The 18805-nt window shown below is 35.2% G+C and overlaps 1 protein-coding gene across 6 annotated transcripts in view; it reads left to right on the top strand.

The window, feature by feature from the left end:
• The first annotated feature begins 3400 nt into the window (after positions 1 to 3400).
• Positions 3401 to 18805, top strand: part of CCDC91 (coiled-coil domain containing 91) — a 284867-nt gene continuing 269462 nt past the window's right edge. For all 6 annotated transcript variants that reach the window (XM_021690821.1, XM_044914904.1, XM_044914906.1 and 3 more), the window contains exons 1-2: positions 3401 to 3477; positions 5553 to 5631. In XM_021690821.1, the coding sequence (XP_021546496.1) occupies positions 3448 to 3477; positions 5553 to 5631 (109 nt within the window). In that variant the 5' untranslated portion in view covers positions 3401 to 3447. The remainder of the gene's footprint in view (positions 3478 to 5552; positions 5632 to 18805) is intronic.

The following is an 18805-nucleotide window of genomic DNA, read 5'->3' as shown; positions in this document are numbered from 1 at the left end:
TAGATTCTTTGATGTAAATGTGATTGATTCTTATTTTCCCCAGTGGTAGTTTTAGATTCATCTTCCTTATATTTGCTTTCAAATTTTTTTGCAGTTTTCTCATTTCACATTCTCTTTGACCCTGTGTTTATGCAGAAACAAACAATCAAAACAAATCTTTGCTATCTTTTAGGAAAAGACTTTGTGGAAAAGACTTTAATAAAATTCATGTTTTTAACGTGCCATTTAAAATTCTCTGTTAGGTCTGTTGAAATAGATCTCAAATATCTCCCACCTGAAGCACCTCATGATGTGCCAACTAGATATATCACCATCTGAAAACCTTTTCCTCCCACCCTGGACATTTTTTCTTCTTTCTTAAGGCTGCTTTATAGCTCATATTCTTAACATTCACATGGTTTTCTTATACTCTTCCCCTCCTGCCTCCCCAGACCATAACTCCTTGAGGATCTTGAGTGTTCTCTTCTACAAAGTTGCTTAATAAAAATTTGTTACATTAAGTGTTGTATATATGTTTTTCTTATAAAATATCAGCAATGTATTAAATACCGAGAATAATAAAGGAGAGAATTGATACAATAGTGCAACAGAAGAGATCAAATTCAGATATAAAGAAGTCTGAGAATTGTTAAACTAGATACTGTGAAATCTTTCAATGTAGATACCTAATCATAGTAATCACACATCTTTCCTCCTGCCATGACACAAAGAATGAACTACATGATCTTCCAACATTTGAGCCAGGCTCATGACTTTATAAGTTACATGAGGGTGTTGCTGTATTATATTTAATGTTAAGTGCTAGAAATAGTCTAAAAAATTATAAATGCATTTTAGATAAAGTAATGTTTTAAATGTGCTGGAGTAGCTAAATCTATAAAGGAGACCACACTTGTAATATTTCCTTTTTAAAAACTAATTTTTAGTTTTTGTATTTAGTAAAGTTGATTTGTACATATCAGTGCTGTTAATTTTACTTTCTCCTGGTCTTTGTAATGTTCAGAAGGAAACAAACTATTGCAGGATTTGAAACTAAAATATTTGGAAAAATGTTAATGCTTTAAAATAATAATATTTCTTTAATTGTTATATTTTAAGAAATTCAAGACACATTTATCTTTTAAAATATGTTAGTATTTCTTTGAAAATAAAGTAGAGGAAAACTGTCATCTTCATTTTAATATGTAAAGGTTGCTGGGATATGGAAAACATCAGTGATCATTGCTATATTCTTTTGTGGAGTTAAGTCAGTACTTAGGAAGGTGAGGGTATTCGGTTCATTACCACAGGCAAACAAGCTGAGGTGATTGTTAAACATGGCTATTTATTTTTGTTTTCAAGTTTTCTGGCATCTTACAAATAATTTATTGGGATGTGATTTACAAAAACACATAGAAGCATTACTCTAGAAATTCTGTTATTTTGAAATTGTATTATTTGGACACAGTGTTGTAGATGCTAAAAATATTCTTTAATTGTCTCTGAGATTCATGGAATACATGTGGAAAACACAAACTTAGTGTTTATAGTTTGACTTGGTTAATTCTCAGTATCCATATCACTCTTATTTCATAATTTCTTCATGAAAAATATAATCATATACAGATTTCTATTTGCTTGCAATACAGAATTAATGTGAATTCCATTTCAAACTAACCACCATCAAAAGTTTCTGAAAGTCTGGTTTATATTTTTTAAGTGTTGTATGTGGATGACTTGCTTAGCTTTGATTTTTGTGAGAAATACATCTTTTAAAAAAGTTTTCATCAAACTATTAAATTGCAGGTAATGGTGACAACAGTGGTATCTCATTTTGGTTAATTTAATGTCCTTCCTTTTTATAATGCACTTCTGCCTCCGTATATTCCTTTTAGTGTCATTACCTACCTGAGTTTCTGTGAAAATAAATTTTCTTTGTCTATTAAAACAATCCTTGAGATTGTGTTTCATTGTTTATTTTTCTTTGACTAGTTTTTGAGTTTTATTTTTGAAGGCATTAATATTAATTTCGTTGACAAGATCTGGCTATAGATGACTACTGCTTCATCACTTAAGGCAGAGTACCTTAGACAATGCTTTAGAGTCATTGCTTAACATGGTTTAATTTGTTTAGCTGTTTTTTTTTTTTTTAGAAGCTGGAGAAGGTTGTTTTCCTGTAACCAAGTCCATCTTGTATTAGTGAGTCAAAGAAACTATAATTAATAATTTCAATACATTCACTTTTTTTTTTTTTTTTTTTTTTTTTTTAAAGATTTTATTTATTTATTTGAAGAGAGATACACAGCGAGAGAGGGAACACAAGCAGGGGGAGTGGCAGAGGGAGAAGCAAGCTTCCCGCCAAGCAGGGAGCCCGACGCGGGGCTCGATCCCAGGACCCTGGGATCATGACCTGAGCCGAAGGCAGACGCTTAACGACTGAGCCACCCAGGCGCCCCTCAATACATTCACTTTTGAAAAATAAAAAAGGAAACCAGTTGTTATTGACCAGAGTATTACTTGTGGCTACTGATTCACAATTTATTGTGATTTTTTTTTTCATTTAAATGTATATCATCTATTACTTGTTTTGCTTTTCCAGGTTTTTTTGATTTTTTAATGGTTTGTTAGATAAAAGCTTTTTCTTTTTCTTCTTTTTAAAAGTCCCAGTACTCATGGTTTTCTCCTTCCATTTTTGTGATACACATTAAGGACAAAATAAAGCATGTATTATCTTAACTGCTTGTCTCTCTTACATAGTTTAACTGTAAAGAGAAGAATTCAGGATATTCACTTGTGTTTTTCTCTTCCCTGGTCTCCCATGAATACATGACTTGATTTATCTTGATCAGCCTAGTAACTTGCTCCACATTTTTCCAAAAGTGCAAAGCAGTTTCAGCTAAAAATACACATATCAAAATGCTCCAGAAGTTGTGGCCACAGCTCAAAAATGCTGATCAATTTTGAAAATCTAAATCAACGTCGGCCATGAAACCGAGGGAAGAACCTTTGTGGTGGGGGACAGATTTCCAAAAATTCACCACAGTTCTGTTCTTAGCTGGAGTTTGTGCTGATGTTGCCAGACAACTGAGGAATAGATGCAAAAAGCAGGAAGCATTATTGAATTGAGCCCTAGCGCCAATTTGGGAAAAGCAAATTAAAATGTAAAAGAATATTTTTCCACTCCTGGCGTCTCAACACAAAATGGCAAAATACATGGCTGCTGAAAAAGTCACAGAAATTGCTAATTTTGCCTGAATGGCTAATTTTGCCAAAAAAAACCCCAGTCTTTTTGCATTAAAAAATGCATACCCATGTAGTTAAAAAAAGTAGATTTTTTTTTAATCTCAAATGAAATAGTTTTAATTTACAAGTCAAATACATTTAAGTCAGAAAAGTGTTTTGACATAAATGACTGTGTGTGTGGGCTTGTTTCAATGTCTTCTGATATTTTTCAGGTGCACTTGAAGAATGGATGATGATGATTTTGGTGGTTTTGAGGTATGTGCAATTACCTTATTTTGCTTATGTAATTGTTTTAACTTTGTGGGATTATAATGGAGCATACTATTTTGAAAATGTATTATTTATTGTTGGTACTCGTGATCATTTCTTCATTTTTAATGTAACACTGGAATAAAAAAGTGAAATCAAGGAAAATGAAACATATCCTTTTTGAAAGATAAAACTAACTATTTGAATGCATGGTCATGCCCATGGAATGGTTTAAATAGACTTAATTAAGTGCTACTAGTGGAAGCATTAAAGAAGTTTTAAAAATTGTCAGCTGACGATTTTGCTGGGTTACATGTCTATTAGGAAATACTTGTGAGATGAAGGATGAGTATTGCAGATCTGTCACATATTTTCATGTTTACACCTGTAATGAGTTGATTTAGTGTATTAAATACATAGCCTTTTGGTGGCTTATAGAGCTAATTAGTATGTTTGTGTTGTTAGATTATTCTCTCAGGTTTAAGTTGGATGCTTTGTAAGTGGAAATTGTTAGCTGAAGAAGCACTGTCTTTTCCTTAATCCTTTTCAGTGTGTGTTCATTTTATTGAAATATTTTGTAACCCAGTTATTTTTATGGAGCCAGTATAGTCTTGCAGGAAAATCTCTGGATTAGGAGTCAGGATGCCTGAGCTCAAGTCCTGGAACTGCCAAGTGAGCTCTGTGATTTTTTTTTTTTTTTCCTTTTTAGTAAGACTTTCACCTAATTTGGAATTAGAGATTCTTTATTAAAAATAAGGAGTTTAATTAATGATGTTAATAGGAGAAACAAGATATTAGGTATATATTCAGTATTCTGAATATCATGAAAAAGTGGTGTGAGTTTTTTAAGAATAGGATCATTTCTTGTCCATTGATCTTAATATCTGTCAGTGTGGACATTCCTGTTTTGTGCATTTCATCTGACACTGGTTTTTGTTTAGCACATTTGTATGTTTTTTGCATTTTCTTTAATCTTTTAGGTTTGTTGGGTGATTGAATCTTCTTTTACTGAAATTAACACTTAAAATTTTGTTAAAATTTTTTTCATTTGAGGATAATAGATGTTTCAGATATCATCTTAGTTTATTGTTTACAAGTTGTCAGTTATTTGAAGGTTTAAACTTAGTACAGTTTTCTTTACTTAAACCATGTTTGATTTATTACATCAGAAAAAAATAGAGTGAGTAGTTTTCCTCAGAGTAAAATTATACTTCCATGTTACAGTCAATGGGCCTATTCCTTTCAGTATTACATATTTACAATGTTAACCAATTATTCCAATTTAATTGGTTATTAGGGTTCTTTCTTTTTATATCTGGTTGTAGAAATATGGAAGCTCTCCGTCCTTGGTTAAATAAACCATGTTCATTTTTCATAGTTTATAGGTAATAGTTACTATATTCTATGTCACTTAGCTTATGTGGCAGATTGCCTCAGTTGACTTCTTTTTGGCTGACAACTCAGCGCAGAATCCAAATTGAAATTCTGGTTCTTTTTCTTAGTAATAATTTTGCTGTGATCTGGACAATTAAGAGAGAGAAAACTCTTACCCACAAACTCAGCATTCAGTAATTGACTGTCCCTTACTTTTAAAACTGTTTAATAGGAAAGCTTGTTAATTTAAAACATCAGTTTTAGGAATTTTCTAAATGTTGAATCTAGGAAGTCCACGTGGTAGGTTATTGAAGAATATAGATGAATCCTGTTTCTTTAGATTGATCTCTATTAGGTCTTGTGCTAATTAATGACAAAGATATACTTAGTTTAGAGTACTTAGATATAAAGTTCTCAAGTAAAAATGTGATCGAGGATATACAAAAGAAAATTTTCATTAGCAGGAGATGTATTTTAGTAAGGAAGGGAGATTTGTACTTAAAAATAACAGCATGCATACTGGGGGTGGGGAATAGTGGTTGGGGTGGTAACTATGAAGACTGAAAAAAAGTTGAGTATTTGGGGAGAATTTGAAAATGTGTGGTATATCACAGAGAATATGCTTGTGGGACTGGAAGGCTTGATTGCTTAAATAGCATTTATACTTTTTAGATGTTTGAAAATAAATTTGCCTCTTTTTTTTCTAGGCTGCAGAGATTTTTGATGGTGGAAATGGTGAAACCCAAACTACCTCTCCTGCCATTCCTTGGGCTGCTTTTCCTACAGGTACTACTATGCAGTAACTAGAATTTTTTTTTTTCTTATTTAACACTTTGCCTTTTCTTTGAAAGCCTCTTTTTACTTTTGCACTTGGCCTTCTTTGATCTGAAAAATGGAATGATCCAGATTTAATTTAGGTTTTTTTCATAACAGATTATAAATTGCATAACAAATTCTGCAGTGTGGCTTGAGGCATGATTCCAAATATGATATCATGAACATTAAATGAAATTAAAGTATAATTTACATTTCCTAATTCATCTTAGTTTTAGGAAAATGAAGTACCAAATAATATTTTTAGGCTGTCCAGTTCGTTAATTAAAAAGACTTCTTATTCTCATATTCTAAAAATATCCTAAAGTAATTTAACATCTTCATCAGTATTTAAATTTAGAAGTGTTCCCCCCACCCCTGGAAGGTCATTCAAAAGTATTAAACATTAAAATTTAGCCATCCAAGAAATCAAATGCAAAAATAAATTCCATTATGAGAGATATTTTATGGAAGACCTAATGTTCAATATTAATATAATTCATGTATAAGTAATATTTTGAATTTTCTAGACCTTTTGTTTGCCAAATCATTGTAAAGTCAGAAGTAGAAGATGAAAGTATCCTTCTTTAGCAGCTCTGCTTAGTCTTAGATCATTAGAGTTATTCAGCCTCCAAATATTTTCCCAGTGCTCATTATGCATTAGGTGCTATGGGAATGTGTCCTTTACTTCAAGGGAAGATAGGACAGGCACATACATACTTGTAATATGAAGCAGATTTGTGATTGGGGAAGAATGATGATTTCATCATCCATTTGTTTAGCAAATGTTTATTTCATGCCTCGTATGAGTCAAGTACTATCCTTGAAGCTGGGTATATATTATTGATCTGGGCTTTGAAGGATGTTTATGATTTGAATAGGCAGAGATGGGAGAATGGGGAAAGATTTTGAAGGGAGAAAAAGCAATGAAACAGAGGTGTAAATGTGGGAAAGAGGATGACATAGTTAGGATGCTCATTCTTGTTTGAGGTATTTATGTACGTGGTTTCCTTTGCCTGGAATTTCTCACCTTGTTTCCCACCGCCGCTCTCTCCCCCTCCCTTATCATACTAACTCCTATTTGTTTTATGTGCTGTTTTTTGCTTTAATATGCCTTTTTCTGGGAAGCCTTCCCAGAGAACCCTCCCACGTCTCTTTTCTGACTTGCAGTTTAGGCTGTGAATTTTGTGGGGTTAGGCATTATGTCTGTTTGTCCTTTTGTTATGTCTTCAGTGCCGAGGATAGTGCCTAGCTTATAGTTGGTCCTCAATAAGTATTTATAGAAAGAGTAATTAAAGATAAAAAAAAGAATGAGGGAAGCCTTGGTGGCCCAGTTGGGTAAGTGTCAAACTCTTGGTTTCGGTTCAGGTCATGATCTCAGGGTTGTGAGATCAGCCCCACCTCTGGCTCTGGGCTCAGCAGGGAGTCTGCTTGAGATTCTCTCCCTCTGCCCCTTCTCCCACTCGTGAGTGTGTGCGCACACGCTCTCTCTCTCTCTTTCAAGTAAATAAATAAATCTTTAAAAAAATGAATAACCGGGCGCCTGGGCGGCTCAGTTGGTTAAGCGACTGCTTTCGGCTCAGGTCATGATCCTGGAGTCCCTGGATCCAGTCCCGCATCGGGCTCCCTGCTTGGCAGGGAGCCTGCTTCTCCCTCTGACCCTCCCCCTCTCATGTGCTCTCTCTCTCTCATTCTCTCTGTCTCAAATAAATAATAAAATCTTTAAAAAAAAAAAAAAGAATAACCAAATGAATGACAACTAGAGTGGCAATGGAAATTGATAGGAAAGTTGGAATAATAATATTTATGTAATGGTTTAGGATTTTCAGTGTTTGTCACGTATTTGTTTATTGTAAAGTAGGTAGGGCAGCTACAATATTTATTGTACAGATGACAAAATGATGGGTTATGAAAGTTTTGGAGTTTGATACAGGTAAATATGTTTAGGAATGAAATCTAGTCTGTCAGATTATATTTCAGTTCTTTTTAAGTTAACTGGCTTTTTTGGGGGTTGGGGGAAGCATCAGCAGGGCTGTCTGGCTGACTGGATGTGAGGATGAGGGAAGAGTCAAAATTGATTTTTGAAGTTTCAAGCCTTGATTCTGAGGGAATGGTATTACCTTGAACAGAAATAGAGAATTTAAAAAAAGTTGGTTTGGGACAGCGTGAAGCCTAATGAATTTGTCTTAGAGTTGTGTATTTAAGGTGCCTTCAATTCAGGAGAAAGGTTAAGGCTGGGATTTCTTGGTTTGGGAGTTATATCTATATATGATAATTGAAGTTGTAGGAGATAACTGGGGAAAACAGTATGTAAAGAGAATAGGGTTAAGTAGAGAACTTTAGATGTTCATAATTAGGGAACAAGAGGAAGAGAAAGAGACAGAAGATTGAGAGATAAGGAGAGTACGGGCTAGGCATCAGGAGTAGAACATTTCAAAGAAGGTATGGTCGCTGGTGTCAAAGGCTGCGTGTGAGAGAGGTCAGTGTGATCAGAGCCTGAGAAAAAAAGCACAGTTAGAAATGGCTTTTAAGGAAATGATTTTAGTAGATTGGAAGTTGAAGCCAAATTGTTCTTCTTTATGAAAGCAAGAACAGAATCTGTTTTCCTATAATTGTGGCAGTGTATTAAAGAATTGTATATTGTGGACAGATTATCTAATTCTTGTTCTCCAAGAGTGAATATATGTCACATCTTTGTATATGTCTATATTTGTAGGTCAAGTCTTCAAAGCCTAATTAGAATTAAAGAACAGTTCCTCTAGTGTGCATGTATGTTTACACAGACAGCACACCCGGTTTCTCCCTCACTCCCTTAAAAAATCAGACCTGAGGAAAGTACTTTTCTGAATTTCCTCAGTGACTTGCAGAAGCAGAGGTAAACTAACCTGGCCAGCAGCTGAAGTTAAGACATTGTAGATGTTGGCTCAGCCAAATAATCTTTCTCTTTTGTTGAAGATAGTTTCTCTTCCTCTGCCTGCTGGAGATCCACACCTCTGATTCAGGTATCCGGAAGTTTAGACAAGAGTGATCTGAACAACTTAATTAGTGTAATAATTTAATCCTTTCCACACTGAAGTCCAGAGAAGATAGGAAGCTTTAAGTAGGTTCTTTTCAGTTTAAGAAAAGACTTAATATTCTCCTTTTGTCTGGTTCTCCACCCACACCCTAACAGTTTGTAATCTATATGAAAGATATTTTTAAAAGAGATTATTAACCAAGTTTTACCACAGGTTAAAATCCAAGGAGATTACTCAGAAACATTTGGTTTATGTTTTTAAAGTACTTGGGGGAGAATAGAAATTTTCATTCTTAGGGTTAGGATAAAAGATTGTAAGTAAAGAATATAGTAGGCTTAGTGTGCCTAATGATTATCTTGCTGCAGAGCTGGCAGTTAGTTGGAGGATGATTTCATAATAGCAACTGGGGTAATTAATTTATCTCACAAACAGTGTCTCTTTATAGCCTACAATACTGTTAATGAATCGGGGTACCTCAGGACATGCATCTCACTGTTAATATTAGCATTATTTACATAGTGGGTCCTTTTAAAGTGCTAGTTTCTGTGCAGAGCTGACGATGATATTAAAAAATTGCCAGTCAGAATAAATGAAATGCACATGTTGATTCTGTATTCAAACTATTATCTGTAAGCCCATAGCTCATCAGTGTATGGCATCTAACCTGTAAAATGTGTTTCCACACTGCCATCATCATGGGAGTTGGAGAATGTAAGCAAGAGACAAGTGAATATGAAGTTATCAATTTCCTTTTCCTCCTGCCTTTACTCTCAGTAAAAGTGTGGTAATTATTACTTTATCTTAGTGAAAGATACTCAGTGAGAACAATTGCCTTTATCAGGTATTTTCCTCTCTATTTCGTAGCCTTTCCTTATAGCTTATCTTCCACGGTTATGCTTTTTGAAGCATATGGCCGGTCAAACTATGGTCTACATTTTGTTTTTGGCTGATGTCTGTTCTATCACTTTGCCATTGCTCTGATTGTAGTACATTCCCTCCTCTCGTATCTGCTTGAGTTTCATTTTTCTTTCAAAACAAGGTATAAGAGCTTTCACTGAATCCATATCTCACAACTGCTCTTTCTTCTGAACTACTGTATCATTTTTTTTCTGCATCACTTGCTTGGCACTTTGGCCATTTTTTTTTAAATTGTGGTAAAATAACATACACAATTTACCATATTAACCGTTTTTAAGTGTTTAGTTCAGTATTGTTAAGCATATTCACACTGGTGTGCAACCAATCTCCAGAACATTTTCATCTTGTGAAACTAAAACTCTGTGGACATTAAAGAATAACTACCCATTTGCCCCTACCCCCAACCCCTGGCAGCTACCATTCTACTCTCTGTCTATTTTAGACAACTCATATAAATAGAATCATACAGCTTATTTCACTTGGCACAATGTTCACAGGTTCATCCATGTTGTAGCATGTGTCAGAATGTCCTTCTTTTTTAGGCCTGAATAATATTCCACTATATGTACAGACCACGTTTTTCATCCATTAATCCATTAATGGATACTTGGGTTGCTTCCTTTGACTATTGTAAATAATGCTGCCAAAAGATGGGTGCACTAATTTATATTTTTAAAAATATTTTATCAGTATGACTGCTGTCTCTATGTGCCTACTTTATTCTAAACCTTGGTGGGTAGAGACTGTGTTTTAAACCTTTGTGAATCCTAAGCACTTAGTATAGCATTGTGCCTTGTTAATAAGCAATGCTCAGTAATTATTTCTTGATGATTAGTAGAACAGATTTGCTATCAAAAGTAACTCCTGTTTAAAAAGTTTTTATTGGGGTGCCTGGGTGGCTCAGTTGTTAAGCGTCTGCCTTCAGCTCAGGTCATGATCCCAGGGTCCTGGGATCGAGCCCCACATCGGGCTCCCTGCTCCATGGGGAGTCTGCTTCTCCTTCTCCCACTCCCCCTGCTTGTGTTCCCTCTCTTGCTGTGTCTCTCTCTGTCAAATAAATAAATAAAATCTTTAAAAAAAATGTTTTTATTTAATTTGTTAGCATATACTGTTATTAGTTTCAGGTGTACAATATAGTGATTCAACAACAGTAACTCTTTTTAATTATTTTTAATTCTTTGGAGGTAATTAAATAGTCTTTCAATCACAAGGTAGAGGAAGGCAAACCTAAACTTGCCTTAAAAAATATAGTAATCTTGGAAATCTTAGATAATTAATCAAAGATGGCAAAGAAGCTATTCTCTAGGGTTCAGTTAAATATCCCGGTCATTCCCAATACAGACAAATGACTTGGAAATAACGATTAACAAGAATAGTCAGAGATTCGCAGAAAAAGAGAAAACAGCTATTTTGTCTGGTCCTACTTTGTGGCAGTAGGTAACAGTAGAGGAGAGTAGAGGTTAGACTAAATTTTAGTTCAAAAATATTAGGGTCTAGAAGCAATAATAGTAGTACCCAGTTCCTTTACTTACTTTTTAAATTTATTTTTCTAAATATTTTTCTGAAGGAAAATCATTCCAGATTTTGCATAGCATATAATATCAGAAAGTTTTTGAGTTAACTACTCATAGAGCTGTATTTTTTAGAAAAAGAGTTTTTTCTTTTTCTAAGCCTAAGAGATTTTTTTTAAATCATTCTCAACTATCTTATAAATTTTTATAAGACTGGTAATGTTCTACTTTTTAGGAAACTACCTTTTCAAAGTGAATGCTTATCTTCTGATACACATATGCACCTATAAAAGCAAATATATATATATATATATATATATATATCAGAATATAGATATACAAACATAGACACTCTGATTTCTTCTCTTTTCCTCATTTTTACCCCATAATGCAATTTGTCCTCCCTATCGTACCCTTTTGAAGGAAGGACTTTCTCTTTTCTTGATCTTACAGGTCCTAAGAACATTAGACTATTAGTCTTAGTTTGGGTTCAGTATGTTTTTTGATTGTTTTCTGATTGTAGCAGACCCAAAGTTTCAGAATCCATGGGATTTATTTAAATGAATTCTTTAGTTTTTTTGTTGTTGTTCATGCATTCACTAATTCACTCATGTATCAAATGTTTGAAAGTATACTGTGTATCAGACACTTAAGTGCCATGTGCTGTGGACTTTATTCCATTTTCAGTGATGCCATATGAAAATTGTCATCTCAAATGACTGAATGTTTCATGAAATGGCATTGTTGATATTGTTAAGTGCTTTTATCAATAACTTTAGCTTCAAATATTTTTTTTTTTTTAAAGATTTTATTTATTTATTTGAGACAGAGAGAATGAGAGACAGAGAGCATGAGAGGGAGGAGGGTCAGAGGGAGAAGCAGACTCCCCGCCGAGCAGGGAGCCCGATGCGGGACTCGATCCTGGGACTCCAGGATCATGACCTGAGCCGAAGGCAGTCGCTTAACCAACTGAGCCACCCAGGCGCCCCAAATATTTGATAGAGGTTTCATGAAAAAAATATTAGGTCAGAAAGTGTTGTCACGTTGCCATTGTGTACAGTGTGGGTGGTGTTGTTTTAGAGGCAAATGACTGTTCACTTTTTACTTTTTAACTGTATAAATATAAATTGTCTAGAAGGCGAGGTAGGAGGCGAAACCTTGAATAGTGTCCTTTCCAATATGTTTCTAACTTACTTGTAGCACTACACAGAACCACATTAGAATGCATTGACCATCAAAGGGAAAAACAAGTGGTCTAGATAGATACTTTAATCCAAATTAGCTCCTTCAAAACAGCTTATATAGAGGGCAAACTAAACTGTCTGTCACAAGCCGACCCTTTAGAAGGAATAATGGGAATTGGACCAGCAGATGTTGAACCAAATAACTTAGATGTGGTTCACTTTGCATCTGGAGCTATTTGCATACAAAGCCAACAGGAAAGTTCAAACATTTTTCTCAAGACATTGGCAGAGAGAAACCTGGAAGACAGATGCCTTTTTGATTTCATGGTTCAGTTTTTCCATTCTCCATTCTCCTGGCCAGGAAAACCTAGGACAACAAATCGGTCATTTTATTAATATCCCATTACTCTTCTTGCTAACCCTGTTTTTCCAGTAGAATCTGTGTTACACATCTACAAGAGCTCAGAACCTGAGTCCACACATTTTTGTTTGAGAAAATATTGTTGTGATATTTTTCTTGAGATTAATCTGTGGTTTGCACATAGTCATAGTAAACATTAACTGAATTCATTGGTCTGATCTATATTTTGAGTAAAATTTGAAAGTGACTTATATACATACTCGTTATTTTATTATTTATTTATTTGTTTATTTATTTTAAAGATTTTTTTATTTATGTGATAGAGACACAGCGAGAGAGGGAACACAAGCAGGGGGAGTGGGGGAGGGAGAAGCAGGCTTCCCACTGAGCAGGGAGCCCGATGCGGGGCTCGATCCCAGGACCCTGGGATCATGACCTGAGCCAAAGGCAGACGCTTAACCGACTGAGCCACCCAGGCGCCCCCATACTCGTTATTTTAATAGACAGTTGGATAATGTTTAAAAACTTCCCATCCCTTCAACTTTGTATCCACATTAGACATTTTTGACAGGACATAAACTGGATTTCCATTATAGTATAATAATTTTGTAGTATCTTTATACAGATTGTTTGAATGGATGATTGTCAGATAGTTTCCTTTTGCTACTTTCCGTATTTTTTTCTTAACTCCCAGGTTATTAACTCACTTTCTTTTATTCTAGAACCAGTTTTTATAAATGATAAGTAAGGTGATAGCTTCTATGAAGCTGTGAGTTATTACTATATGTGTAATATTAATTTTCAGTAATTTATGGTAGTTCCTGTCTTCATTAATTGCATATAATAGGGAGGGCGCCTGGGTGGCTCAGTTGGTTAAGCGACTGCCTTCGGCTCAGGTCATGATCTTGGAGTCCCTGGATCGAGTTCCGCATCAGGCTCCCTGCTTGGCAGGGAGTCTGCTTCTCCCTCTGACCCTCCCCCCTCTCATGTGCTTGCTCTCCCTCATTCTCTCTCTCTCAAATAAATAAATAAAATCTTTAAAAAAAATTGCATATAATAGGGAATATATCAGTGATATTTGTTATGACTTTGAAGATTGGGCTTATAGTGTGGTTTAGAGTCAAATAACTCTGACTGTGGAGTGACGGGTACCGGCTGTAAAACTTCTCTGAAGCTCAATTATTTAATCTATAAATTGAAGAACTAGATGATATCTAAGCATTCTTCCAGATTTTGAGTTCCATGTTTATTTTTTATTTTTTTTCTGTAATATGAGTAGCATTTACTAGGTGAATCATGGTGCCTGGTTTTAACTGCATAGTCCAAGTGATACAGTACTAATCTAATAAATTACATGTGTTCTATAAATAGCTATAAACATGGAACAAAACTGTTACTATGAAGTACTATAATACTTAAGAGAAACTTGTTTTTTTCTATATATTTTAATTACTATCAGTTACTATTTAAACTGATTTTGTAGTATTTTGTGGTACACTCTTCATGCATTCTAATTCTGAACTTCCTTTTTAAAAAGACTGATTTGATTTTTAGGATGTTGTAGAATACATTAAAATTTTTTTAAATAGAGCTTTGTAGGGATTTTCTCATATTACTGAAAAATGAAGGTTTGGCAGTGAATCATTTTTCTATAAAATGAAGATAGTACTCTGACTCTTTATCATTATAATCCTGAATTAGCCAAAAAAAAATTTTTTTTTTAAGATTTTATTTATTTGAGAGAGAGAATGAGAGAGAGCACATGAGAGGGTGGAGGGTCAGAGGGAGAAGCAGACTCCCTGCCGAGCAGGGAGCCCGATGCGGGACTCGATCCCGGGACTCCAGGATCATGACCTGAGCTGAAGGCAGTCGCTTAACCAACTGAGCCACCCAGGCGCCCAGCCAAAAAAAATTTTTAAGCTCTATTTGGCTCAATAACAGTAGGAATCATTGCTTAGTGCTCTTTTGCCAATTTATAAATTTCTACTTAGCTATCCTTATGAATTATATTTCTTCAGTCTCAGAAAATACACTCTTTATTGTTTTTGACAGCGAGGCACACACACATATGTAGTATAAAGGCATGAAAGAAATGGGAAATTATATTAAAATTATACAGTGGAACTTTCTTTTCTATCTCAGTCCTGTAGTCCCACTCCCCTGATAGAATTTGTTTTACATTTTTTTTTTGTAGCCCTCCAGAGACTGTACAGATGAACAAAAACATGAGTGTGCCCTCTTCTTTTTACACAGATGACCGTGTCCTGTATATATATACTAACACCTCTTGCTTTTTTTCCCCACCGTAACTTGGAGATCTTCCTAATTCATTTTAGTGTTTGCACAGTACTCTTCTGCGTGGATGTACCAGTATTCATGTAACCAGTTATTTTCCTCCCAGTTTCTTACTGTTGTAAGCAGCCCTGCAGTGAATATTTTTTTTTTCCTCCTGGGCTTTTCCCATTGTTTTACTTTTGACATTCTCATTTAATATTTTAGTGAGACTTGTAGAAGTATCCATTTATTGAGGTGTTTGGAAGCTTGAAAGATTCGCATGCTGTACTGTGTTTCCATATTTAGGATTGTTTCTGGAGAGAGATCCTGACACAAATTCAGAAAAAGAGATGCATTGAATATTCTTGTATGTATTTTCAGGAAAGCTATTTTAATGTAGGTGATAATTTATATTGTTTCTGTGACTCAATGGGAAGGTTATTTAAAATTAACACATTGTTTACTACTAATATAATCATAGAGCATACTTGTTCTTTAACTCTAAATAATGTCAAATTTTATATTTCTGTGATCACACATAAGTAAACATTGGCCATGTTGAAGGTGATGGTAATTTTATGAGTACATTGCAAATGAAATCTTTAGCTGACTATGGACAAATTAATGGTAGCGTGGTAGGTTGAAATGCTCTTTAGTTGTCACATTATATTTTTTATGTGTAAAATAATGTTTATGGGAATAGCTACAAATTAGAAACAACCCAAATGTCAATCAAAAGTAGAAGGCTTAATATTTTGGGGGTATGTTTATATAATAGAACACTTAAACACCTGGAAAATTAACAAACTTCAGTTACGTACAACAACATCGAAGAATCTCATGAACATAGGTACTGCCCTTATAGTATCTTTAAGGGATCAGTAAGGGGTCTCAGTTGACAAAGTTTTCTATAATTTCTGATCCTAGTTCTGGAATCTGTGAAATCTAGAGCATCAGCCTCCTTGGAATCTGTAATTCTTATTCTTCATGAGAATGGGGGCTCCGTGTTTTGGCTAGAAAGCCAGGGTTAGGTCTGATTCAGAGTGAGCCCCATGTCTGAATCTTCTAAAGGAAGGCAGTCGTCATCCTGTTCACTCAGTTAGGATGGCATGGGATAGGGAGCAGGGAGTAGACCTTAGGTATAGGGACTGTGGATGAATAGTGCAGTGAGAGACTAGCGTAAATTTCAGTTTGACCTCAAGTCTCTGGTACGGAGGTGAGAGGCCAAGGCCAGACCTGAAGCTAATAAAACTGCCTATATCACTACTCCCTCTCCCCTTCCTTCCCTTTACTCCTAGATTTTTGTTTTGGACTCCTGGGCCTAGCTGTAGCTGCCAACAATAAGTTCTTCTACTTTGGGAATTCTCAAGTGGCCAGAGAGATGGGGCTTGCAGGAATATGAGACTGACAGGACAGTAGAACCAGCATAGCCAAAGTTTCTGAATTGCGCTGTACACATTTGGTTTGATGTCTCTGGACTGGTGTTTCTAATGAACACTGTTGTCGCTAATGAAGATTTTAAATCAGCTTGCACCTTGTGCTCAGTCAGGTTGAGTTTCCTGGCCTTTCTTTCTTTGTTTTGAAGGTTGGGTATTTGATTTCCTCAAATGGTGTCTCTAACTCTCAGTACTGTTCTTTTCTGCAGACACTGCTTTCCTGGTGTTTCCTCTTTGGGGAGTATCATCATTTCATGAGATTTTTGAGTCTTCTGATCCTTTTCTGCTCCTGTTCCCTCCTTGTGGTTCTCTACTCCATGACCCATCTGTCAGCCAATTCTGTAGGTTCCAAGTTTTGTCAAACAGGGGGATCTTTTCAGTTCTGTCTACTTCCCTTGTTACTACCCCCATCAGAGCCACCATCATGTCTTTTCTAGATGACTTCAGCAGCTTTTCCCCCTGCAACCATTCTTACTCCCTTTCCCCCTTTCTTTGAGTGACACCCAGAGGGTGAGGGCACAGTGAGTACTCTGTAAGTGTTGGTTATTCTGGAATTTCATTTTAAAGTTTAGAAGTGTTTGAGATTTTTTCATTTTTATGTATTCCTGAATATCAAAATATAGAACATTTGACTAAAATTTTGGAAGTATAATTTTGACTATTAGGATACTCCTGTGAATATTTTGTTGTAATCTCCACATTGAATACTAAAAGTTGTACTTATTATTAGGATATTCTTTTGAGTAAGTCATGTAAACTAATTGCAGTTATAAAATCCTGCACAATTTGGTCATTGCTGTTGTGCCTAATCAAAGTCTTTATTAATCCAACCTTGAGTTCTGTAATTAATTTACATTATTCTCTTGGCTTGTAGCAGTGTGTATTAAAATTTTTCTTTACTATGAAAGCATTGCTGAGGTGAAGACAAAATCATTTTTAATAATTTCATTGTGAAAATTTTCTTCATTTAAGTTAAAATTGAAAATCTTTTGAGGTTTGCTTTCTTGAATTGAATGTGATAAAGCCTAGTTTTATTGTGTACCTCTTTAGATGGATGGTTTTGGATAATGGACCTTTAATAATGGGCAGGTGATTTTAGAATAAACAACACAGACTGCTTAAAGTAGTTAGAAAGTGGGACAGAAAGATTAGGGATATACTTTAGAACTGTGAATAGATAGTGAAAGTTTTACTTAATCTTAGTCCTATAGAAATTTTGACCATAGAAAGTCAGGTCAGCATGGCTATTTTGATCATTTTGTATCTGTCAAGTCTAAAGTCAGAATAAAGGAAAGGGGCTAAGAGGTGATTCAACTAACTTGGACAGAAACTTTAATTCAATTTGGCTGACATAAAAGAGGTAACAAAATGCTGTAATCAAATGTTATATGCAGTTTGGTTATTAAGGACATTTTAGCCAATAAATCAGTTGTTTTTCTTTCTCAGCCATTCCCTTAAAATTGTTGTGAACATGCAGCAATTAGAACATAAGGAATTTTTTTTAAGATTTATTTATTTATTTTAGAAAGAGAGAGCACGTGAGCTTGGGGTGGAGGGACAGAGGGAGAGGTAAAGAGAAACTCAAGCAGACTCTGGGCTGAGCACAGAGCCCAGTGAAGGACTGATCCCAAGACCCTAAGATCACGACCTAGGCTGAAATCAAGAGTAGGATGCTTCACTGACTGAGCCACCCAGGTGCTCCATAAAGAAATTTTTGCTAATAGAATTGTTCATTTGTCTAGTAAATAAACATTTATTGAACTTGTCAATCCATTAGGTTCCTAAGGGAGCAATATTAAAGTACTATAAATCCTTGGTTCTTATGATCTAAACACAAGTACTTTGCTTTGGTGGAAAATGTTTGATAAAATTTGTGAATTTTTTTTTTAAAGATTTTATTTATTTATTTGACAGAGACAGAGATAGCGAGAGCAGGAACACAAGCAGCGGGAGTGGGAGAGGGAGAGCAGGCTTCCCGCCAAGCAGGGAGCCCGATGTGGGACTCGATCCCAGGACCCTGGGATCATGACCTGAGCTGAAGGCAGACGCTTAACGACTGAGCCACCCAGGCGCCCAAAATTTGTGAATTTTATTTCTCCTAAATTTGAAAAGATAGACAACCTTTTCATTGATTTTAATCCTGTTTGAAGTTAAGGGATAAGACTATTTACTTTCTACCTTTTTTTCACTCATTTTTTCCCCCTATTCAGTAAGTATTTATTGTGTACCAAATAGAGGGAGAAACAATGGAGAACAAACAAAATAGATAATTCTATGACTTTATTAAATTAACATTTTTTAAATGGAGTACAGATGAGTTGTAGTTCAACAGTAGACCACAAAAGAGTTGAAATAGAGAAGTTTTTGGGGCACCTAGGTGGCTCAGTCGGTTAAGCGTCTGCCTTTGACTCAGGTCATGATCCCAGGGTCCTGGGATCGAACCTCA

The sequence above is a fragment of the Neomonachus schauinslandi genome, chromosome 5 (genome assembly GCF_002201575.2).
Source record: "Neomonachus schauinslandi chromosome 5, ASM220157v2, whole genome shotgun sequence".
In the NCBI taxonomy this organism is placed as follows: domain Eukaryota; kingdom Metazoa; phylum Chordata; class Mammalia; order Carnivora; family Phocidae; genus Neomonachus; species Neomonachus schauinslandi.
This window is presented reverse-complemented; position numbering and strand designations above follow the sequence as displayed.